The 23,299-nt window shown below is 36.3% G+C and overlaps 1 protein-coding gene across 22 annotated transcripts in view; it reads right to left on the reverse strand.

The window, feature by feature from the left end:
- Positions 1–23,299, reverse strand: part of LOC136828927 (uncharacterized) — a 321,892-nt gene that overhangs the window by 95,137 nt on the left and 203,456 nt on the right. For all 22 annotated transcript variants that reach the window (XM_067087283.1, XM_067087285.1, XM_067087282.1 and 19 more), the window contains one exon: positions 19,227–19,356. In XM_067087283.1, the coding sequence (XP_066943384.1) occupies positions 19,227–19,356 (130 nt within the window). The remainder of the gene's footprint in view (positions 1–19,226; positions 19,357–23,299) is intronic.

Below are 23,299 nucleotides of genomic sequence, written 5' to 3' on the forward strand. Positions count from 1 at the left end.
GTGTTTATTGGGATTATGTAAATCTCTCTCTCTCTCTCTCTCTCTCTCTCTCTCTCTCTCTCTCTCTCTCTCTCTCTCTCTGTATTATATGTATCTCTCTTGGTGTATAAACTTTCCTGGAAATATACGTACTTGCGACCAGAAATGTCCCTTCTGTGCTACTTATAGCCACGTCTAGCTGTCGCGCCCTTGGAAAAATCCTGTCTGGCGAAGCTTCCACATCCGGTAGGTACGGGAAACATTTCGCGGAAAAATCGGAAATGAATTTGGCGAGGCAGCCCACTATGGGAAACCGTACCCCTCACGCCTAAGTGGCAAAAGCGGCAGTGACGTTAACGGAAGATAAACCACACGTAAAAGAGCTAACTCGAGTCTGTCAAGCGAAGACAGTCTGCAAACTCAGACGTCATCTCGCCCCACCATGTGACATCAGGTATGCTGTTGATGCACCCAGAGACTGACTCACTGAGGTCAGCCGGTGACATCATAAATCTCCGTTAACAAGGTCATCACACCGGACAGTTGCAGAAAATTAGCCTCCCTTTCTCCCCCTATAAATAAGTAAAAAAAGAAGAAGAAGAGCAGGTGACGAAAGGTGCAGCTGCCAACTATTTTTGTTTGTGTGTTTTTCTAGTACGTTTTCCTTCGCCAGATGCAGTAGGTGACTGGGACTTTTCTCAGATAACGGAAGATGTCGGCTACAGAACGAAGCCTTCGGCTTGCAGCCTTCAATTTGTCTAATAATAAATAATTAAAGAGAAAAATCGAGTGCGGAAGAGGGGTGGGGAGAGGGTAGCGTTGGCACCATTGCAAGTCCGGTCGACTCACTGGCGGTTTCTAATTTTAAGTGCTCCTACTTCCGCGGTATCTCGTGTCTCCTTTTCGCCTTCTTCTTTCTTCTTTTATTCCATATTGTTGCTGCTCTCTCTCTCTCTGATCTGTTTCCCATTCGTCCGCTGCTTCCCCGATCGCATATTTCGAATGGCTCGATCGTTTTCACTGTATCGTCGCTCTCGACATTATTTATCACGTCTGTCTCCCAAATGATTTATGAACTCTGCTTGAAAGATGCCACTGAAATATGATGACGCTGCTGATGTGATAGATAATGATTCGATCACATTAAGGAGATGCGTATCCCACTCATTCGTTTTTTTATTTTTCATTTTTGTATATTTTTATCAATAAGGTCTCTAGTATGAACTCGATATTGATATGAATTCGTGTATTTTGATATGTTGCAAATATCTCCCTGAGTGTATTGAGCATGGTAATTAATTATGGAGGTGTAAAGTAAAGTAATAAGATCTAGGTAGCTAGGTAGCTCACTTATTGTATAGAAATGTTTACAGAGATACTCATGTTTTTACCTACACACACTCACACACACACACACACACACACACACACACACACACACACACACACATATATATATATATATATATATATATATATATATAAATGTAAATATATAATATATATATATATATATATATATATATAAATGTAAATATATATAATATATATATATATATATATATATATATATATATATATATATATATATATATAAATGTAAATATATATAATATATATATATATATATATATATATATATATATATATATATATATATATATATAAATGTAAATATATATAATATATATATATATATATATATATTCACAAATTTTAAGCTACAAATATCGTTTTATATTGAATTTACTATATCTTGGGAATGTCTCACACCAAGGAGAATTACAACGGACATATTTACGTCTTTTTCACTGAATATGGGAGGACCTAGAACAGTGGTTCGTGCCCCCCACCACCCTGTGACCTTAGCGGTACCAAAGTAGGCCAAGATTTCCATATTAATCTCATATTTACAAACTGATTAAACAAGCTGCAAAAAAGGAATTAGTGAATGGGCAAAAAAGATGAATTTGGTTGAGTAGGATTTACACTTGACTAGGAGAATTTGGTTGAGTAGGATTTACACTTGGCTAGGAGAATTTGGTTGAGTAGGATTTACACTTGGCTAGGAGAAGTTGATTGAGTAGGATTTACACTTGGCTAGGGGCATTTGGTTGAGTAGGATTTACACTTGGCTAGAAGTTGGTCGAGTAGGATTTACACTTGGCTAGGAGAATTTGGTTGAGTAGGATTTACACTTGGCTAGGAGAAATTGGCTGAGTAGGATTTACACTTTGGCTAGGTGAATTTGGTCGAGTAGGATTTACACTTGGCTGTGAAGTTGGTTAAGTAGGATTTACACTTGACTAGGAGAATTTGGTTGAGCAGGGTTTACAGTTGGCTAAGCAAATGATTGATAAAAAATAAATGTGACATATGAAACCCTCTACTTGTCATGAGTTTTTCAGTAAGTGGTTCCTAATGCACATCGTATGTCACAGTCAGTATCAAGCATCCTGTTCCTTGGTTTAGTTTCCCTGCAGCCACGACAGAAAAGCATATAGTTATGAAAGGAATCAGGATCTGGAGGGCCACCTCAGATAGAACGGGGTATTTTTTCCAAATCTTTCCCCAGACGGTAGCAAGATTCTGTTGCTGATAATCTATTCTCAATGTTTCTTTTCTCATTATGAGAGAAACTTAACTTCTGCAGATACGTGGCCATCTTCACTGGCGTGTTTTCTGCAGTAAAAAATCTGAGGATCTATGCATGGTGGTAATTACCTCCAGGTTAAGAACTACTGCTCTTAGAAGGTATTAACCTCTCTATAGCAAGTATCATTCGGATAACGTTGTCAGCTGCAGGTCCTTGACCCTAGTTCTGATCTGAGACACAACAGACTGACTACCAGGTGAATAATCCGCTACGTAGGTCGGAAGGAGCACAAAAGGTTACGACGGAAAGTGCCTGAATCGTTCTGCCTCGGCCGGAAATTGCACCCGGCTTGGTTTAGAACAGGAATAAAGATGCTTCCCCACGAACTCGGTTTCTCGATTTTTTCCACAAATGCTGTAATTGTCAAGTTACTGGATTGCATTCCACAACATTCTTAAAGGATATCAGGCACAGAATTATTCATAAATGGTATAAACTCATATTTCTGGTCCGACAGTAAAGGGTCTAATCCTTCTATATCTCTTACGGCCTCTATAATTCCTAACTCAGCGTGCATTCTATAAGTCCTAAGAGTTTCCTCTCTTCAATCGCCATGATATCCTTTTCCTACGAGGACAAGCCTTGCAATGGCAACATTTTCTCTCGCGTGCAGTAAGCTATGATGTCTGGTGACTGTGCCTTTCCAAACTACAACAGTTTTATTCAAAGTAATTTCATTTTCCTCAAAGCAGCAAGTGTTATTGTACTCTCGCGCATTGCTTACCAGATGACGGGACTGGATAAAACTGCATTTCCCAGGATCTTGTAGATCTCGTTTGTGTGCTTATTCGTTTTTCCTCTCTACGTGTATGTGCTTTGACCTAGTTGCTTTGAGAAGCATCCAGTCGGATGATGACAGTTAACCCCTGCTTTTATAAGTGAGAGGAAAATATTTCCGTAATATTCTTCCGGTTACTCCATTTTATGTAGTTGCTTTTATTAAGCCTTGTTTCACTCAAGAAGGCAGGAGTAGGGGCTATATAAATACACACACACACACACACTTATACAGTATACATATATATATATAATGTATTGCTATATATATATATATATATATAAATATATATATATATATATACAGTATATATATATATATATATATATATATATATATATATATATATATATATATATATATATATATATATATATATATATATTCGTCCAGTATCACAATGGTCCCGTAGCATGTAAACATGAGAAGCGTTTTCAGGAAAGATGAAAGGAAAGAGTGTCTACAAACTTTGCTTTCACCCAACCTGCGGGCGTTTCTTTGTGTGTGTGTGTGTGTGTGTGTGTATGTAGGGAAGTGAGGAAACCGCTAGATCATGTAGTATCAGAAAGCTAGCCTAGAACGATGATTAAGGCATTTCAAGCATCAGATCCCTATTTTCTTTATAAACCGTGACTCTGTCAACCTTGCCAGCGCGTTTCATGTTCAGGCACTTAACAGGGTTACTGTACCTGGTTCGACATTATAGAGGCTGCTACTGGTGCCATTCCCGTAGGTCTTATGCCTACTCCAAACACGCTCAAGAGACTGTAAAGCTAACCAAATGAGCTCCCACCGACATAAAGTTGACTTACGTCTCAAATCCTCTCGCTTCATGGCGTGTAGCTCAGGGATGTATTGTGAGAGAATCTTCACTGTCACTTGTTAATAACTCTGGTAAAGGTTCGTCATATATATATATATATATATATATATATATATATATATATATATATATATATATATATATATATATATATATATATATATATATATATATATATATATATATATATTATATATATATATAGATATATATATATATATATATATATATATATGAAATTTTTATCACACCGTGATTTATATACAATCATGAAGCTACAATTGCCGTTTAATATCCAATTGACGCTACTTCGGGAATATCCCCGATGGGGAATTATCATCGAAAGGGATTTTTTAAAGTGATAAATGGATCAGCACCGCCGGGTCTCGATCCCTCGACACAATACCTTCCAACGACTCCAAGAGGTACCTACTACGTTTCTATAGCTATAGTCCCCATTTCAAATCGAGGTGTGGGGAAGTAATTTAGCCTGAATACTAGAAAATCTAATGTACTTCTGTTCACTTTGGCAGCAGGTCTCAGCCATGGTGGGGAAATAGCGTGGGACTATCAACTACATCACAAAATATTTACAATCAGAAGGTTAACACCTTCTGGAGCCATCCCCATAAGAGCGAAAGGCGAAATAAATTAAAAATACTGGCACACAAACACACATACACATTGACACGTACACATATATACACATATATGTATGTATGTATGTCTGTATGTACGTATATATATCCCTTGGAAGAAAGAATCGTTCAAGGTTTTAAAGAATTTTATTCTGAACTCTGTGGCTTAGAAACTCAAATGATATTATACTGTAGCAAGAAATTCTGAGGACACTTGGAACTGTAGTGAGAGGGAGTAAAGCACAAACAGAATATTCAAGTATTATCACGAATATTGCCCACAATATTCTATTAAAATTCAATTTTAAGGCGTAAAGATCATCACAAACAAACTCAGCCTTCCTTGAATTCGGATATCCTTTATGTAATTTTTGTAAAATATTTCCCACATTTCTAGCTTGCCGAAACGGCATTTTCCTTGGCGGCTCAGCCGTTAGATAAACGCGCGCATGATTAAACAAACACGGCCGTCGGAATTACCTGACCTTCGGGTGAATTGTTTACAAGATTCTGCTCCACCACGGAAAATGTACGAGCCGCGGCACTAAGAGAGAGGAAAGGCAGGAACTGATTGAATGGTTCGCTTTCTTATGCTAAGAAAACATTGCTGGAATTTTCTCAGTGAAAATTCCTCAAGAAACTGCAACATACAGATAAGAACGTTCACTTGAAATGGAAAATCCGTCCATTTGGGACGGACGAAAAAGAAGAAACTCATTAAAAATGACAATTTATGGAGGCTTCGGTATCGATTGGAATTCCCTAACTGCAAATCGAAGCATTGTAATCGACTTGGTGTCTTGATTCGTCTTTATTATATTTATTCAGTTTCCCGTACATTTAATCGTGTTTGCTCTTGATGATTAATTTCTCTTAAAGATCGAAAGATCAGTATTATGTCCGTTAAAATATTTTATTACCTTTGTTCTTCGTTCCTTTCTATTTTTTTCTTTCTCAAAGGCCAAGGCTGTCTAGAACTTTTGCCCTGATTTATGTTGTTACAGTTATCGCTTTTGCTCTTTATTCTCTTCGTTTTTTTCTGGGAAACTTGTTATCGAAGTTTCAGCGCGGCTTTCTTATCAGTTCATGTTTATCGCCCTTTTTACTTCATTCATTTTTATGTGCTAAAGTCTTTTAAAATTTTCAGTGGATAATTGGATCCTCAACTGTGTGAGTATATATATATATATATATATATATATATATATATATATATATATATATATATATATATATATATATATATATATATATATATATATATAAATATATATATTTTATATTGTGTTATATTTATACATATACAGTATATATATATATATTGTATATATATATATATATATATATATATATATATATATATATATATATATATATATATATATATATATATATATATATATAAAAATTATCTATTGGTCAGTATCTGAAAACATCAAGTAAATTCAACATCTGCTTATTAATTACGATAAGAAAACCAGGTCACTGGGTAAGCAACAACACTGTATTAATTACGGACCTTTCCATTCCACACAGAAACGACAGCAGCAGCATTTTTAGTATTAGAGGGGTAATCAAAATCGCCATCACCTGTGCGCTTCACTCATTTTTATGTGTTAATGTCTTCCAATATTTTCAGTAACTAATTGGATCCTCAGCTGCGCAAAATAATGAAATCAACAGTTCAATGTCAAAGCAAGACAAAAGGAAAACGCTAATCAAACCAAAACTGAAACAAATTTGTGTAGATCTTTCCTATAATCTCGCAACCAATGAACTTAGTCTGAAGTGCACAATACTTAATGCAAGATTGTGGGAATTAAAATCTCACTGATATTTTTGCCTCTAAAAATCTATCAAAAGAATCATTCATGCCAGGCGTAAGTGAAGCAGAATAACGAAAACCTTGACCATCAGATCACAGTGGATTTTCATTTTGCTAGCAGAAAATGATTCAAGGTCAAAATAGCGTAGACTTGAGACTCACTTTATAACTGTTTATGAAACGCCACCCAAAAAACATAATATAAATGAAATATCTTTCCTAAATTTTGCGCCTGACCTTCTCCACATCATTTTCTTAACTTTATTAGCATCATAAATAAATGCAGCAACTGAGCCAGTCACTATGACAGCAGTGAAGGCACCAAAAACACAACATCGAACATAATCGGCCACCGGAAGAGCTTAGTACGTAGGGAATAAGAGCAACGCATCGACGCTACGAATAACGTTGATTGTTGGGTTGCTGTGACCTCTTGACACTGAGAGTTCTGGTTTATTTAAAGGTCAAATGACTAAAAATAGATTTAAAGGAGATGACGTTTGGCCTCCGCGATGACTTGGAGTAAACGCTTCGGCTGCTCTTGGTAATTCATGAGCGGGAGAACAGAGAGTTGCCCGAATCTAAATGGACACACTTACACGTATATATATATATATATATATATATATATATATATATATATATATATATATATATATATATATATATATATATATATATAAATATATATATATATATATATATATATATATATGTGTGTGATGTATATTATATTATATATATATATATATATATATATATATATATATATATATATATATTATATATATATATATATATTTATATATATATATATATATATATATATATATATATATGTATATATATATATATATATATATATATATATATATATATATACATATATATATATATATATATATATATATATATATATATATATATATATATATATATATATATATATTTGTGTGTGTGTTTGTGTGTACGAAGAGAGAGATAAAAAGAAAGAGAGAGAAAAACAATTGTTATGTTGCTCTTTTCCTTTAAAGAAAGCTCTAGAGAAAGGACCAGCAGACAACAGGTACTGGTACTTAACACTTCGTGAACCAGGAACTTTTATCATTTAGTACAACATGTAGAATCACATACTTATATTGCTACGTTGACCTATTGACATTACTGTGCCATTCACTACTATCTGACTCGCAGTTGTAATTGTTCCCAAATAATACTAACTTGTAACTGAATTTAATAGTACCTCTATCACTCTCTTTCCCCTTTTTGATAGCCCTAACACCAGATAAAAGGGATAGGTCAGGCGTGGAGCTGACGCCCTTTCTGTTTAAAAAGAACCAAGTATTCCTAACATTTTCAGGAGATCCCTTGAGTCTGATGTGAGTGGCAGTGGGCCACACTGAGGCCAGAGAAGCTAGCAGGTGAAATACTGAGTCGTTATAAAAACTTGCCACAGCTGCGTAAAAATGTTGTCTTTTTGCGACAAATTCTTCTCGTTCCCCGAAGAGTCTGGCTCACGTCGTTCACACTCATAATAATAATAACAATCATCATGTTCCCCCTCTAGTTAAACTAAAGTAAACGAAAGTAAACGACTCTGGCTCATCATAAATTGTAAATTTGTTTTAAGAACTGGCTCAAAACGTGACAGCTCGTTTAATTAATAATTGCTTGTAACTTTTATAATAAATCTCTGTAACAAGTTACTCTTCTGCTCCCGGTTCATCGTCCACTTATTCCTGCAATTCTTGCAACGTTTCCATTGCATAAATTTGCCGTAAATTTTCCCGTAAGACCCTTCTCTGCTAGAGTATTTCTCCCTATCGTTAATCCCCTAGTTTCTACATTTTCTAATTTGACGTCGAAGCACCCTTCCTTGCCGTAGCGACCCTTAGTTCTCTCATCAATTAACCCACTGTCACATCAAAAGGTCTTGGGTGAAAAATATAACATTGCCGGAGGCTCATTCTTGCGCTCATGCATTCCTTTCTCTGCTTACTTTTTTACTGTAATTGATTCGTGAAAGATATTTCTTAATTACTCTCAACTAGAGTGGGAGTATGGGTTTTCAGCTTAGGGTTTCGTGAAAGAAATTTCTTAATTACTCTCAACACAGTAGAGTGGGAGTATGGGTTCTCAGCTCAGGGTTGAGATTTTTACATAGTGTTCTGGTTTTAATGTTCATACATTGTAATATATATATATATATATATATATATATATATATATATATATATATATATATATATATATATATATATATATAAATTATATAAATATATATATATATATATATATATATATATATGTAAATTATATAAATATATATATATATATATATATATATATATATATATATATATATATTATTGATGATGAAAAGTCGTAACTGAAAACTGAATTGATTAAAATGTCATCTGCTAGGATTACAGGACCATTTTTTATTGAAATAAGACTGAATTGATTACCATAATGTAAGCAGCTCCGTGATGGAAGTATGATTCAGCGGTGCGAAGGACCACGAATTTCTTTGTGAAAAAAGGACAGGTTGAAAATTCCTGTGTCAGTAGCAGAGTGATACACACGTTATCAGATTTCTAATATTCCAATCGTACTCACGTCAAGCTTAACTTTTAGTATTGAAAAAGAGAAACGAGTCAAGAATGCGCCGAAGTTCCTTCCGCGCAATCGAGTTTCCTGTACAGCGTATAATCAAGGCCACCGGAAATAGATCTATCGTTCGTTGATCTCGGTATAATGCCCTTTTACCCGCAGCCCATGAAACTTTAACCACTGGCCGGTGATGGCCTGTCGTACATCGTTGCTAGACGCATGATCATGACTAACTTTAACCTTAAATAAAATGAAAACTGCTGGGGCTAGAAGGCTGCAATTTGGTATGTTTGATAATTGGAAGGTGGATGATCAACATACAAATTTGCAGCCCTCTAGCCTCAGTAGAATTTAAGATCTGAGGGCGGACAGAAAAAAGTGCGGACGGACAGACAAAGCTGGCACGATAGTTTTCTTTTACAGAAAACTAAAAACCTCGTCTTCACACACAAGACTATTTGCGAACGATTTGATAACGAAGCATCAAGATAACACTAAAAAATTCCTGAAACTACACTTTCTTTTTTTTTTTAAAGCTGAAAGATAAACGAAAAGGAAGACACGCCTTCCTGTGGGATTGAACTTAAGCTTATCAGTGGAGGAGCCTCTTGAGGAAGGGATTGTTAACCGTAGTGTGGCCTCTACTCACATTTAAACAATAATGAGCGCAAACATAGTTGAATTTTCCTGGCAAAAACTAATGGTTAAAATACCTTTCATTTTAATATCTGCAGGAAAATGGTAACTATCAAGACATTTTTGACTCATGCTTGTTTGGATTTACTTATAGGTTCTGTTGTTTTGTATGAATGAAAACTTTCATATGAAACGTAGCTTAAATTCCACAGCGTCGAATTCCTTGAGGCAAAAAAGTGAGAAGTAGAGTTAGGAGGATAAAAATAAACAACGCCTGAAAAAAGAGTAGATGTCAGCAAACAATTATGGACTGAATAAACATCTTATGATACCTGAATGCCAACACAATTCTTGAAGCTTTCCTACTGCAGCCGTCATGCCATATTTATCTCCGTCCAGTTGTAATATTTAAGAGAGTGACGCTTAAGCATCTCGCCTTCTTTTCTGTCCGTTTGAATTTCATGGCAATTGACAAAAGAACCTTTGAAATAATTCTGTTAACTCTTTTATTACACATCACACCATCAAATTAGTTATTGCCCATGACTGCTATCTCTCGACAAACCTGCTGTTGTCTGCTGTGTCTAAACAAACACACACATAACAATATATACATATGTATATATATGTATATATATGTGTATATATATATATATATATATACAGTATGAGACAGATGTGTGAATTTTGCCGCTTACGTACGCGTGACTTTTGTAGTCACAAGTATTAAGCCACAAATATCGCTTAATATCTAATTCACAAATACATTGGGAGTAACCTACAACCAAGAGGCATTATAATCGATAAGCGGTTCGTCCCCGATTCGAATCCGACCGGGGACGAAGCACTTGGCAGTTATAATTCACCTTGGCTGTAAGGTATTCTCAGGGTATATTGATGTGGATCTTCAACGACATTTGTATCAATATATATATATATATATATATATATATATATATATATATATATATATATATATAATATATACATATATATATAATATATATATATATATATATATATATATATATATATATATATATATATATATATATATATATATATATACACATGTACACGACATACAACTTAGCCGTCTGGTTCAAGGAACTGAAGGCAAAATGTAGAAGGCAGCAGCAGTAGTATTCATAATATGAAAAGAAGTGCGATATGCTAGTTGTCAGTTTTATGATGGTGATAAAGCAAACATAGATAGCCTACAAAAACAAAATATTTTTGCTTAAAACATCAATCATGCTGAAGGCAAGATACAGTGTATGATCAAATCGCAGTCGAGAACCTTATACATTTCTCTGTTGATGAAAGAAATTCAACGAATATAAATCTAAAAGATATAGATAAAATAAATCCACCGGACGTAATTCCTCATTAGGATCAGATAAATTCATAGAACATTTCACTAAATTTTGCTTCCTGAGTTCAGTTCATTTAAGGATTTGAATTCCCCAAGTTCATACTGACATGAACCTGCAGGAGGGTGAGTGCCGTCAGTGCACCGCATGCGATGCAATGTAGGCATTGCTTAAGGTTCTTTGCAGCGTCCCTTCGGCCCCAAGCTGCAACCTCTTTCATTCCTTTTACTGTACTGCCGTTCATATTCTCTTTCTTCCATCTTACTTTCCACCTCTCCTAACAATTGATTCATAGTGCAACTGCTTTGAGGTTTTCCTCCTGTTGCACCTTTCAAACCTTTTCACTCAATTTCCTTTTCAGCGCTGAATGGCCTTAGTTGCCCCAGTGCTTGGCGTGTACGCCTAAAGTCTATAAATCAGTCGATCACACTGACATGAAAGGTAATTTGCAATGTGGGAGTTTGATAAGATTTCACATTCACCCCTCCGCTTCCCTGCGCGCGCCGCCCCATTCCGACCCGAACTTTGAAAGAAAGCCCTGAAACATAAAATACTTCGGCAGGAGATCAGATAACGCGGATGTTTAATGAAAAGATCGCGGATCTTTTCCCTGTGGAAAATTAACTTCTGGAGTGTAAAACTCGCAGCTTGTATCTTTTTCCACTTTGACCGCGATCGCAGTTTTTCGCATTTTATTTGCCTTCTAAAGTTTTTATCTCCCTCCACTTTGTAAGGCCGGGATCCGCTTCATGTGGTTTGAAATAATTGCTCTTAATCTTATACCACTTGTTCTTCATTACGCTCTCTCATTCCTAATCTTGAGAAACAAGAGATTGTGCTTCGATTTCATCGTTGCATTTACGTCAACCACGAAAATATCAACACTTGGATAAATAAATAAAGCATCACTAACGGAGAGGAATAAAGGCACGTGGTCAAGTTTGGTAAATATGGAGTGTGAGGGATGAAGTTATTCTGAGACTGTTATGTGTGAAAATATACATGAAGCGCAAACGAAATTAGGTAAGAGCACACACGCTATGTATGTATGTATATATATATATATATATATATATATATATATATATATATATATATATATATATATATATATATATATATATATAATATATATTGATACAGATGTCGTTGAGGATCAGATCAATACCCTGAGAATGACTTACACCCAAGGAGATATTAAGCGATATTGGTGGCTTAATATTTGTGACTAAAAAAGTGTGTGTGTGTGTGTTTGTGTACAGCTTGGTAATACTAGTAAGGATAGCTGGCGTTCTTTCCTGATATAGGACAAAACTTATACTGTACATCTCGGAAATATTGAAGTGTAAAAATCCTGACTAATGCCGCCATTGCGAGGGAAAATGGCGGAGGAAAATGAGAGCCTCTCTGCATAAATGGGGGTCGGATTTTCAAGCCTGAATTGCGGCGCCAGCAAGGACCAGCCTCGCTTTAATTGACTTGATTTGAAACTGCGAAAGTAAAATTTCACTCCTAATTTACTTTTTGCCTATTTGCTCCATTTCTCTCTCTCTCTCTCTCTCTCTCTCTCTCTCTCTCTCTCTCTCTCTCTCTCTCTCTCTCTCTCGTTTTTCCAAGTGCCACCATTTCAGTTTACAATTCCGCTCGGAGAGAAGTCCGACTCCTTTCTTGGATTGGTGAGATAAAAATACCTTTTTATTTTTATTCTCATTTCTTTTATTTATGGGTTTATGGAGCGGCCATCTCGTCTCCTTATCAAGACCAGCTTGGAGTATAAGACAGACAAACTGGAGCAGGGAAATACCGAAGCATAGTAGTAGTGGGAAGGACAGTAATTGGCTCGTGTAATCTGAGGATAATTGATTTCCATAGATTGGATGCAGGATAAAAATACGAACAGTCTAGTTACAGAGTCCCCGAGATGACATGGAGACCAGCGTCGAGGGGATCAGCGTTAAAATAGATATCCATTATTCATTCGCTCTACTCGTATAGTACTAAATTCCGAAGAGAGAGAGAGAGAGAGAGATTAGAAGTTACCGATCGTCAGAATATTAGCATGATTCACCCTAAAAGAAAGCTGTAGGCTCTCCAAAAAATACTATCAATATCAATTCATCTGCTTGTTGCATAAGTGCCTCTGAAGGAGATTAGGAACATATAGCCCCAATATCTAGGTTCAAAACTTTATCGATAAAAGTTTGAAGGCTGAGTAAGTCAAAAGTATTATTGAGACCCCTTTGAACACATCGGCACTCCAATCCATTGTAGTTAGATCTTGAGGGCACCACAAATACGCCAGCGTCTCACTATACGCTTCCTTCCGCGCGAATCTATGTATCCAGTTGCGCTTAAACGCAAGAGGGGAAATCAGTCATCCTCAGATTGCATGGTTCAGCCACCCTTCTGCTTTCAAGCTTTGGAATTTTCTTCCTGCTTCTGTTCCCCTTGACTTATAACCTTCGCTCCTCCAGACGGCAGAAAGGTCTATTACTTTCTTGATGATCAAGACACCTTTCTTTCTTCCTTCTCCTTTTTCCGATTCACTTCAGGTCTTGGCCAGGCAAGGACCTTAGGTGGCCCATCCCATTGACATTTGCACCTGAAAGAATGATGGAGACGCGTTCGCATAACACAAACATTCACACGTAACATTACGTCACCGACTGACGGGAAGCGATGCACCCTGGCCCTCATCATCATCTGTCTCTCAAGAGGACAATGAAGGAAGATGAATAACTGGCGCGCAATATCCATTAGGCTAAAAGCGAATGAACTAATATAATGTTTATCTCTTTCAATTAATATTGCACCAGATTCAGAGGCTGGCTGGGTCGCCTCGTGGGAATGCGCCGTATTATTGCTCCCAACATAACAACTCTGAATTAATATTATGTGCGTCGTTTTGACTCTCCAGTGCGTTCTACTAATGGGTTACTGGTTCAGTTATATTCAAATGAAGGTTTCTTCATTGCTTGATCCTTTCCATCTCCTGGTATCTTAATATACGGTAATTTGTTTGAAGTCATATTAATGTAATAATGCTAAAATGTGCATTTATCGTTTTGTTTGATAGTGATTTTATATGTTAAAGTCTGTTCGCTTATACCATTAGCCTACTTTTGGTTAAGTTCATCATTTCTGTTTGTCTAAATTTCTTTATAAGTCCATTTTCTTGTCGTTTTTATCAAAACTACGGTAATGCCATGTCTATCTCCTTACACAAAAGAGGAATAATTTCTATTTTTGGACGATGTGAGGAAACAATTTTTGGTCATTCAGAAACTGCGCCGTATCAGAATCCTTCACGGCATATCCCAGCTTATCTCTGAAAAGGGATTCATCTCTCATAATGAGACTCACAACGTAAATTGTAAGATGTCAGTCATTCACGATAACATAATGCAACCTCTAAGAAGAATACCTATGTAAAATAAGACCTATTGGCGATTCATCTGACACGATTACAGAAACGTAACACAAAGTGGAGGACCTTTGTCTTATGGGGGATTACCTTTCGTATTAAGAACTATAAATAAGCTTTAAAAGAGGGGGACTGGTCTATCATAAGACCCGTGAAGTCAACTTAAATGAAATTTGCCTCTAACAATATGAACCAATAAGAACTGAGCGGGTATGCGCTAAGTTATCACTGTCCCTAATGAAGAGGCTCGTGGTATGGGAATGCCCCCGCCACAGGCAATACAAAGGGCGTGGCCCCACGGAGATGCGGCGTCAGTGGCACTACCAACAGTAACTTCAGATAACTCTTCGTCAAAAAAAAACCTTATGACCTTATGTCGAACAAAAAGTTTTTTTTTTTTATCTAATTCTTGTGTATAGAATGTAACTCCCAATCCCATCTTAACCAGCTCACTTTTCAAAAGTAGTAACATACTGGGAACACTATGAAGATGTGTATAAATATATGAATGAGTTTACACACACACACACACACACATATATATATATATATATATATATATATATATATATATATATATATATATATATATATATATATATATATATATATATATATATATTCAAATTTCTGACTCACATCAGGATCGAACCCAGGTCTTTCAAATGAAAGACCAGAGCGCTACCAACCAGGCATTTGAAAGACCTGGGTTCGATCCGGATGTGAGTCAGAAATTTAATTCTGTTCCACACGTAATTGCGTGTTGATATTTCTATCATATATGTATATATATTTATATGTATGTATATATGTAAATACTAGCCGACGTACCCGGCGCTGCACGGTAAAAACTCAGGGCGTAGAACACATCCAATGCATAGAACATACCCAAAATGTAGAACACACCTGGATATATATTTATCCCAACCTTCTATTAGACAGGAACAAGAATCAAATTACGAGCAAGTTTGCTTTAAAAAATAACTGATGACGAAAGGAGTCGGACATATTCTTGTTACTGATGAGTAAACGTTTAGAAAAGAAGTGTAATTCGACATAAAGGAACATCATTATACAGAGAAACTTTCCGTAAGTGGCTTGTACGTACGTACGGAAAGATACCGTTCATAGAGAAGCTTCACTTCGTTAAAATAAATTGCCGTTTTGTTTCTGATTTGTGTGAAAAAATATTAGGCGCTGAGTCGAGGGTGGCGGGTGTCCAGATGACGCTGGGGTAGAAGGGGGAAAGAGATATCACAGAGAAAGCCAAGATCTAGTAAGCTGGGGGAGAATGTTTGTTTTGTAAGGAGGAATATAGATTTAGAAAGTCGATTTCTAGTATACAGTCCGCTTACTCGAAATAAATTCACTCGCATGAAAACAAACATAAAATTTACCTCGGGTGTGTCGTCAATGTAGAAAAAATCACTGGTGATGAAGTAACAGTCAAACAATTTTACTGAGAAATTCTTTGTTGTTATTTGGAACAAACAAACAATCATATTCATATGTGTGCGTGTCTATGTGAATACGCATGCGTGTATACAGTTTTAGAAATGAGGCTGACGCGTTACTATTGCGTAACGAATATGAATACAATACTTTAATCCTCAGTAAAAGAAAGAGATGCATACCGCAACCAAAACTTAAGTTATGATCAAATCAAACGCAAAGTTCGCTCACTGTTATCAAAACACAAGGACCAAGCAAGCAGGTAACGTCTGAATCCACGCAAAGTGGCAAGCGATGAAGTGCTGGAAGGAGCTTGGGCTTAAAGGAAATTCAGTTCTGTTTACTTTCCAAATCCCTCATTTCAGATCGTACCGAATTGCTTGTATAGCAACAGCCAAAAGCACTGTTCATTGTATTTTCACAGATTGATCCAGTTATGGGCTGCTCAAGGAGCAAGAGCCCGTGCCAGCACAGGGCTGGATTAATCTTAAGCAACGACAACAACTTGTATAGCACTCATTGACAAAGGTATAACAGAAAATAATTTCATTGTCCTGCCCCTATATACATATATACATATATATATATATATATATATATATATATATATATATATATATATAGATATATATAGAGATATATATGAGAGAGATATATATAGAGAGAGAGAGAGAGAGAGAGAGTGCATTTATAGCTGAAGATTCCACCCACTGAATGTGCTGCGTAGAGATTACCCTCGCAAACAAAAAGCAGCGGATTTGGAAACGAACTCGGACAGGCGTCGTAAAACCATAAGGCAGTTTCCATTACCCATGCATTATTTTCTCGCTGAAATCATCAAGGTCATCCAGAATTTGCATCTCTCAATTGTGGCAAGGTTTTCCTGTGTTTTGTGAGCGAGGGCAGGTGCCTCTCTCCCTCGCTGTGTGTAATGCTAGTGTTTAGACTTGATTCTGCCAGGGATTTTGACCTTTTGTTTAAAGGTCAGACGAGGATTACCTAAAGGTAACCGAACGCTGGGGTATTGTGATTACAAGTTTACGGAGAGTCTGTTAATATGGCAATTTGAATGCTGAATGTGTGTCGCCTCGAAATATAGCGACGAAAATACGTATAGTTAGTGTTTAGCATATTGTTACCCGTGAAAGATGATTGATAAGAACAGTCTCCCTATATATAATTCTTGAATTTTCAAACATCTACGAGAGTTGTTCATTTTCAGAATTGCTTTTGTATGTAAGATAAGCTATCGCGTATTATCTTTTATACTTCTTATTCACTGCTGTAACTTCCTTTATTCAGCCATTCTGTATGTCAAATATTTACGTAGATCTTTTCCCATTGTCCCTGTTCTTAAATTCTTGTCCTCAGTGTATCTCCTCTCATGCATTTTGAACAGGTATAATTATTACCTTATCCCATTGCGAAATCATTTTCACCTATTCCAGCTATTCGCGTTGTCATTGCCAGAAATTATTTCTACGTTATTCGATTTCTGTTCCTTTCATCACTAATTGATATCACGTGCTTCGAATATTATGCTTTCATAATTTTGTGTATTTATACAAGAAAAAAAAAAACTTTTCATTGAATTCTACCTATACGAATTCATTTATGATAAACATCGCTACGTTAGTACACGCTAAACAACCAAACTTTCCGATCCACAGAGGAGTGGTTTAGTAACACATCCATTTATTCCAACTTTCTTCTTTCACTGATGAATAATTTCTAATAAGGGCCTAACTTCTTTCATTGTATGAATCATTCCTTGGCTGATTCTACACCTTCCTTAATTTTAAACTTGAATCAACTCCGCACTTCTTTAGTGACAAGCATTATCAACGTGAATAATCCACCCATAAATCTCATTAATAAAACTCAAAATATAATTCTGAAACATTTTGCTTGAAAACAGTTGCCTGTAATTCACAGAGAAAATATTAGCAACTCGTTAACGCAACAAGAGATCTATTCTTATTTATCATAAATTTTCAAATACATCAGATGAACATAAATTGGTTTGGGATTTCCACAGCAAACGTTCTGACTGTACAGCTAAATTTAAACCGGTGGCATCAAATGTAGGCATGACATTCTGTATAATTTCACTTTATATTGTTATCATATTAAATTATCTTGCTTAGAAACAAAAGGAATAGAATATAAAGCTGTGGTTTCAAGAGGAAAAGAGTTTGTTTAAAATTCATATATATATATATATATATATATATATATATATATATATATATATATATATATATATGACCCAGTTGGGAATGGGTACCTGAGTCAACTGAAGTCAAGAGGAGGGCGCCAGACTAGCAACCTCATCTCCAAAAACCTTTTAGGAACCAAAAGATTAAATTTACCCTTTTAGCGCCATCCGGTCTTCAGGAGAAAAGGTATACGGTGTCATATATATATATATATATATATAGATAGATAAATAGATAGATAGATAGATAGATAGATAGATAGATAGGTTAATTAGAGCAAATGAATTATCACCATGGTGACCATCAAAAATGTTACTTGATACCTGGAAAGAATATGACACTATCATGAGGCTTGATTGTTCACGCTTGTGTTTCAGTAGAAAAGAAATATGTGCTAGTTTTTACATTATCCCTATACACATTTGTATGTTAAATATATATAAGACTGCATCTCATTTTGTGAATTGTGACCATCTGCTAAGAGACGAAAATAAACAACAGTCGATATGCTCACTTACCCCACACTGTGCGTTTTCCCGGAACCCTTCCAAATACAAATGAAACGGCAACCCTTTTGTGCCTAACTTACCAGGGGCTTCAAAGCAGGCGAGAGGGATAGACTGGATGAATATAACGTCCCTACCTTAGCCCTAAAGGAAAAAGGGGAGATTGCCGCCAAGAAAAAAATGGGAAGAAAAGTTAAGCTTCAAAAAAAGACGTGGGGCTATTGTGCCGCTTCCCTCACCTTGGGGTTGAAAAGTATAATGAACTGTGACGGGCTTCAATTCTGGGGCGCTCTGGGCTGCTTACCTGGGGGCTGGGAGTGCTTTGGCTTTGCACGGCAGCGTGAACGGGTCGGGATCTTGGTCGGGATCGTGATTGACCGTGAATAGGACCTCCCCCTTGGGTGGCTGGGCTTCCAGAAGTGGAGGAACCGTCACTGCGGACACAAAGAGATGGAATCAGATCATATTCTCCCTCTCTCTCTCTCTCTCTCTCTCTCTCTCTCTCTCTCTCTCTCTCTCTCTCTCTCTCTCTCATACAAGCACACGCACGCAATGCCATTAGCTTCTCTCAAGAAGGGTCTGGCATACACTGACGAGCAGAATATATAGAATGAGAGACATTGAATGAACAGTTGTGAAATTTTAATGTTTTAATTCATTAATTAGTTTTTGTGATTTAACATTTTGATGGTTTTTTATATATATATTTTTGCTATGTTTAACACATTTCCTTTAGACAGCGATATTGGGATAATGCCGGTCATTTTGGTATCATCAGTGTAGGGCGGTTTAGATATACAACTATGATGTGATATACAACTAAAATATAATGTTGCAAAGCGTTGTCTGCAAGTGAACTGACGCATCAGTTATGATCTCAGCTAAAAGAATTTCTAAGGCTGTTTCAAGTTCATTCAAAATATTTCCATCGTAAGATAACGGAAATCGAGCTACAATCTTGGGAAGATGCTAATCATACGAATGATTATTGCAGCAAGCGATACCACACCGCTCGCGCGTTCCTTCGTCAAGCATAACGTTTATGGAAATGAAACGAAAGCGCCCCTGTTCTGCATAAACGCAAGGAGAAACCAACTCTGGAATACCGAGTCCATTCCCGTAATTTTCCCTGGTGTTATGAGTGAGCAATTTTTAACAGGAAATGAATTCGAATAAAGTCAGCCTTATGTCTTAGGAGAATGCACTTTCAAGGTAACTGGGAATATCGGATAGCTACGACGGCAGAAAATTAAGTAAAGAAAAACAATGGTCCCTTGTTACCATAAGGAAATTTGTTCGTAATATATTTTCTACATTCATGTAACAGAAAACATTCTCTTTTCGACAAGTTGTGTTGTTTAAGACTGCAGCGAAGAAGAGTTTAGTTTGGAATGTAGTTTTATTGTTTTAAAGAATCCGCATCTTCGCTTATGAATCACACCAATAACGTTGTTAAAGAATAAACAGCGAGTTACGTAACTGAGTGAGTAACGGACGAAAACTATACATTTATCCAATTGGTATTGATTCATTTTTTACTCTTCTCCTATTCTCTCCTTTAGAATAATGATTTGTGATCTTCCTGTTGTTTGCGATGAAGCTTTCGCTGACGTCATCAAGTATATTGTAGTGGATCGAAAGCATCCTAACGTATTGATACGTATCTTTTTTTTATATATTTGTAACTTCGTCATAGTATTCATTCAGCTTTTGTTTTATACTTTATTTTCTCATTGTGTGGGATCATTGCCGCATTACAGCTCCTCATTCATGTCTTAGCATTCAACAGACCTATCTAGTGGCTTTTAAAGACAATTAAAAAATTGATCGATAAACTGTATTCGAATTCCTTTAATTTACATCTAGGGTAACAGGGCAGCTTTATTGCCTTGTAGACCAAGAAGAAAACTAAACATTCAGTCACCAGCAGAGAACATCGGTTCAAGAGCCCCCATCAAGATCTTTTCATATTATAAGAGAAATGAGTAAACAAAACTTGTAGAGATTTCACGTCAATCAGACGTCTACGTCACAAAAAAAAAAAAGAAGAATTAAAGGCGGTGTCACACGAGGATCTTTTATGACCTATTCCAGTAGCTTGCAGCTAAGCTTTATACCTGTCAGTATTTATTCATTTTGGTTCAAAACTGACAAGGGGTATGTTCGCTTAGACATGCGGGCATTCAGTTTTACAATATTGCCTAATTGATACGAAACCTTGACGACGAGAAGCCAGCCAAGATAAAAAAAAAAATAAAATAAAATAATAAAATAAAATAAAAATAAAAAATCCGCGAGTAACAGTGTTTCTAGGGGAAGAGATCGTATGTAATCTGGTTAACATTTCACAAAAAGAACAAAAGAAGCGAAAGCCCACCTCAACAGAACTACAATAACCAAAATCACTCGAAGGCTGCCCCTTCATGGTAGCGCGGCTGTTGCCGGAAGGGCCACTCTTAAATTGAAAAGAACGGAGCTGCCCTTGCTCATTACCAGGTTACGTAATCCTTTCGCGTGTTTAGTGAGCTTGTTTATTTACCGCTAAGTGTATACCTGGTTGACTTTTTTTGTGAAAGCTGTGATTACTGAGTGACGAAAATGCACAAACTGCGGTCCTCTTTCATGCAACGAGATCGTTTGTTTTCAGTTCTTCGAATATGTGTGATTAAGACGGAGCCCACATATACACGTACAAGCCCCACTGTCACCTCATACCGATTCTCCTGTTGGAATATACAAATACAGGTACAGAACGTAAATATAAGTACAGACGCTCGATTTTATCCAGAGGATGCGGAGATCTCAGTACTTTCCATTCTCCTTTCCCCCTTGACGATTTCACCTAATCTTCGACATAAAAAAAGTCACGTTCTAACTGTTCTTTGGATATATCAATTCTCCGTCAGCAGTTTTGCGATAGATGTATTTATTATCTTCTTAGGAGTTAACACAGCTCCCCATTCTTTCCTCTCCCCAATTTTTCTCTTGCATCTCTGTACCGGGCTCTATATGGACAGAGTTGGTCGCCCCACTGGTCATGTGCATTCAGGCTATAAAACAAACATGAACGGAACGAAGAATGTGGTAATGTTAGATATTCCACCGAGGTTCGAGTTTTCCTATCTTATACGTATCTGGGAATCTTATAAGGTATCCTAAACTTTACAGAAGATATTTTTAATGGACTTGAAAGACTTCTGCGAGAGGAGTCCTAATAAAACCTAACTGTAAAAAGTTGTCTTGCAATTGAAAATAGATGCCCTGGAATTTGTGACCAATTTTTTAAGTCTATAAATTCTTCTACAACTTTTCAGTGTACCTCTAAAAGCATTGGCATCTTCATTGATTTTCTTATTTCTTAACACTGCAACGCACAGACAACCTTTTGATTTTAAACTGGAATTTACCTCGTGCATCACCTTTCCTTGACTTCTAATCTTTACGTCTAAAGGTTTCTTCGGAGTTAAGCCACACTTTTCTTCCATACTTCTGTTTCTCGTCTTTTTCGGGTCTGAGCTGGGTAAGGACACTAGGAATTTATTTAAGATCCGTCCATGGTCATTTTCGTAATTAATTTTCATCTCTGCCTTTGTCATATGGCCTTTCCGTCCTTTCCTTGTCTTTTCGAATTGGAGATAAGCCGCAACTGGTCCAGAGAAGGCCATTTGTAGGTCTAGACATAATGCATGTGACCTCGATTTCTGTTTGACGCAAGGTAGCTTTCGATAGAATCTGTTAACACACTTTCACTGCAGTTTTCATTGAAAGAGCGTATCTTTATTAGATACACTGTCTGAATGTTTAGCATTTGCTTTAAAAACAGCTGGAAGATATGAAGTAATTTGGCTTTTGTATGTCAGTATATGTTCCCAAACACTAAAATACATCAAGTGGAAAATGGACGGCGGGAAACAACTGAATCCGATCATCGAAAACTTTCACTTATGTGGATAAGAAACAAAAGGAAGACGCATACATATCCGCATTACATATGCATTCATCATCCAACTTTATAACGCATCGAGCTTTTAAAATGATAACTGATGACGCAAATGTTTGATACCTTTGACAATGTTCTTTGCAAGAGTAATAAAAGTCATCACTGCCAAATGTTTCATATATAGTTCTAAGAGTCTACGAACCAGACAGTCCAGCACAAGCCAAATACACTGAAAAATAGTTACAAACGACAGCATGCCCTACCAGTGCTACAAATGTCAGGAATTTGGTCACAGCGCAACAAATTGTAGAAATGACCAAGCTTGTGATGCGGTGAAAAATCACAAATCAAATGAATGTGCTAGCAACATCTTCAAGTGTAAAAATTGTGTAAAGAAAGGTCATAGTGATACTAAACATAAAACATATGATGGCAAT

Source organism: Macrobrachium rosenbergii, chromosome 43, assembly GCF_040412425.1.
Source record: "Macrobrachium rosenbergii isolate ZJJX-2024 chromosome 43, ASM4041242v1, whole genome shotgun sequence".
Taxonomy (NCBI): Eukaryota; Metazoa; Arthropoda; class Malacostraca; order Decapoda; family Palaemonidae; genus Macrobrachium; species Macrobrachium rosenbergii.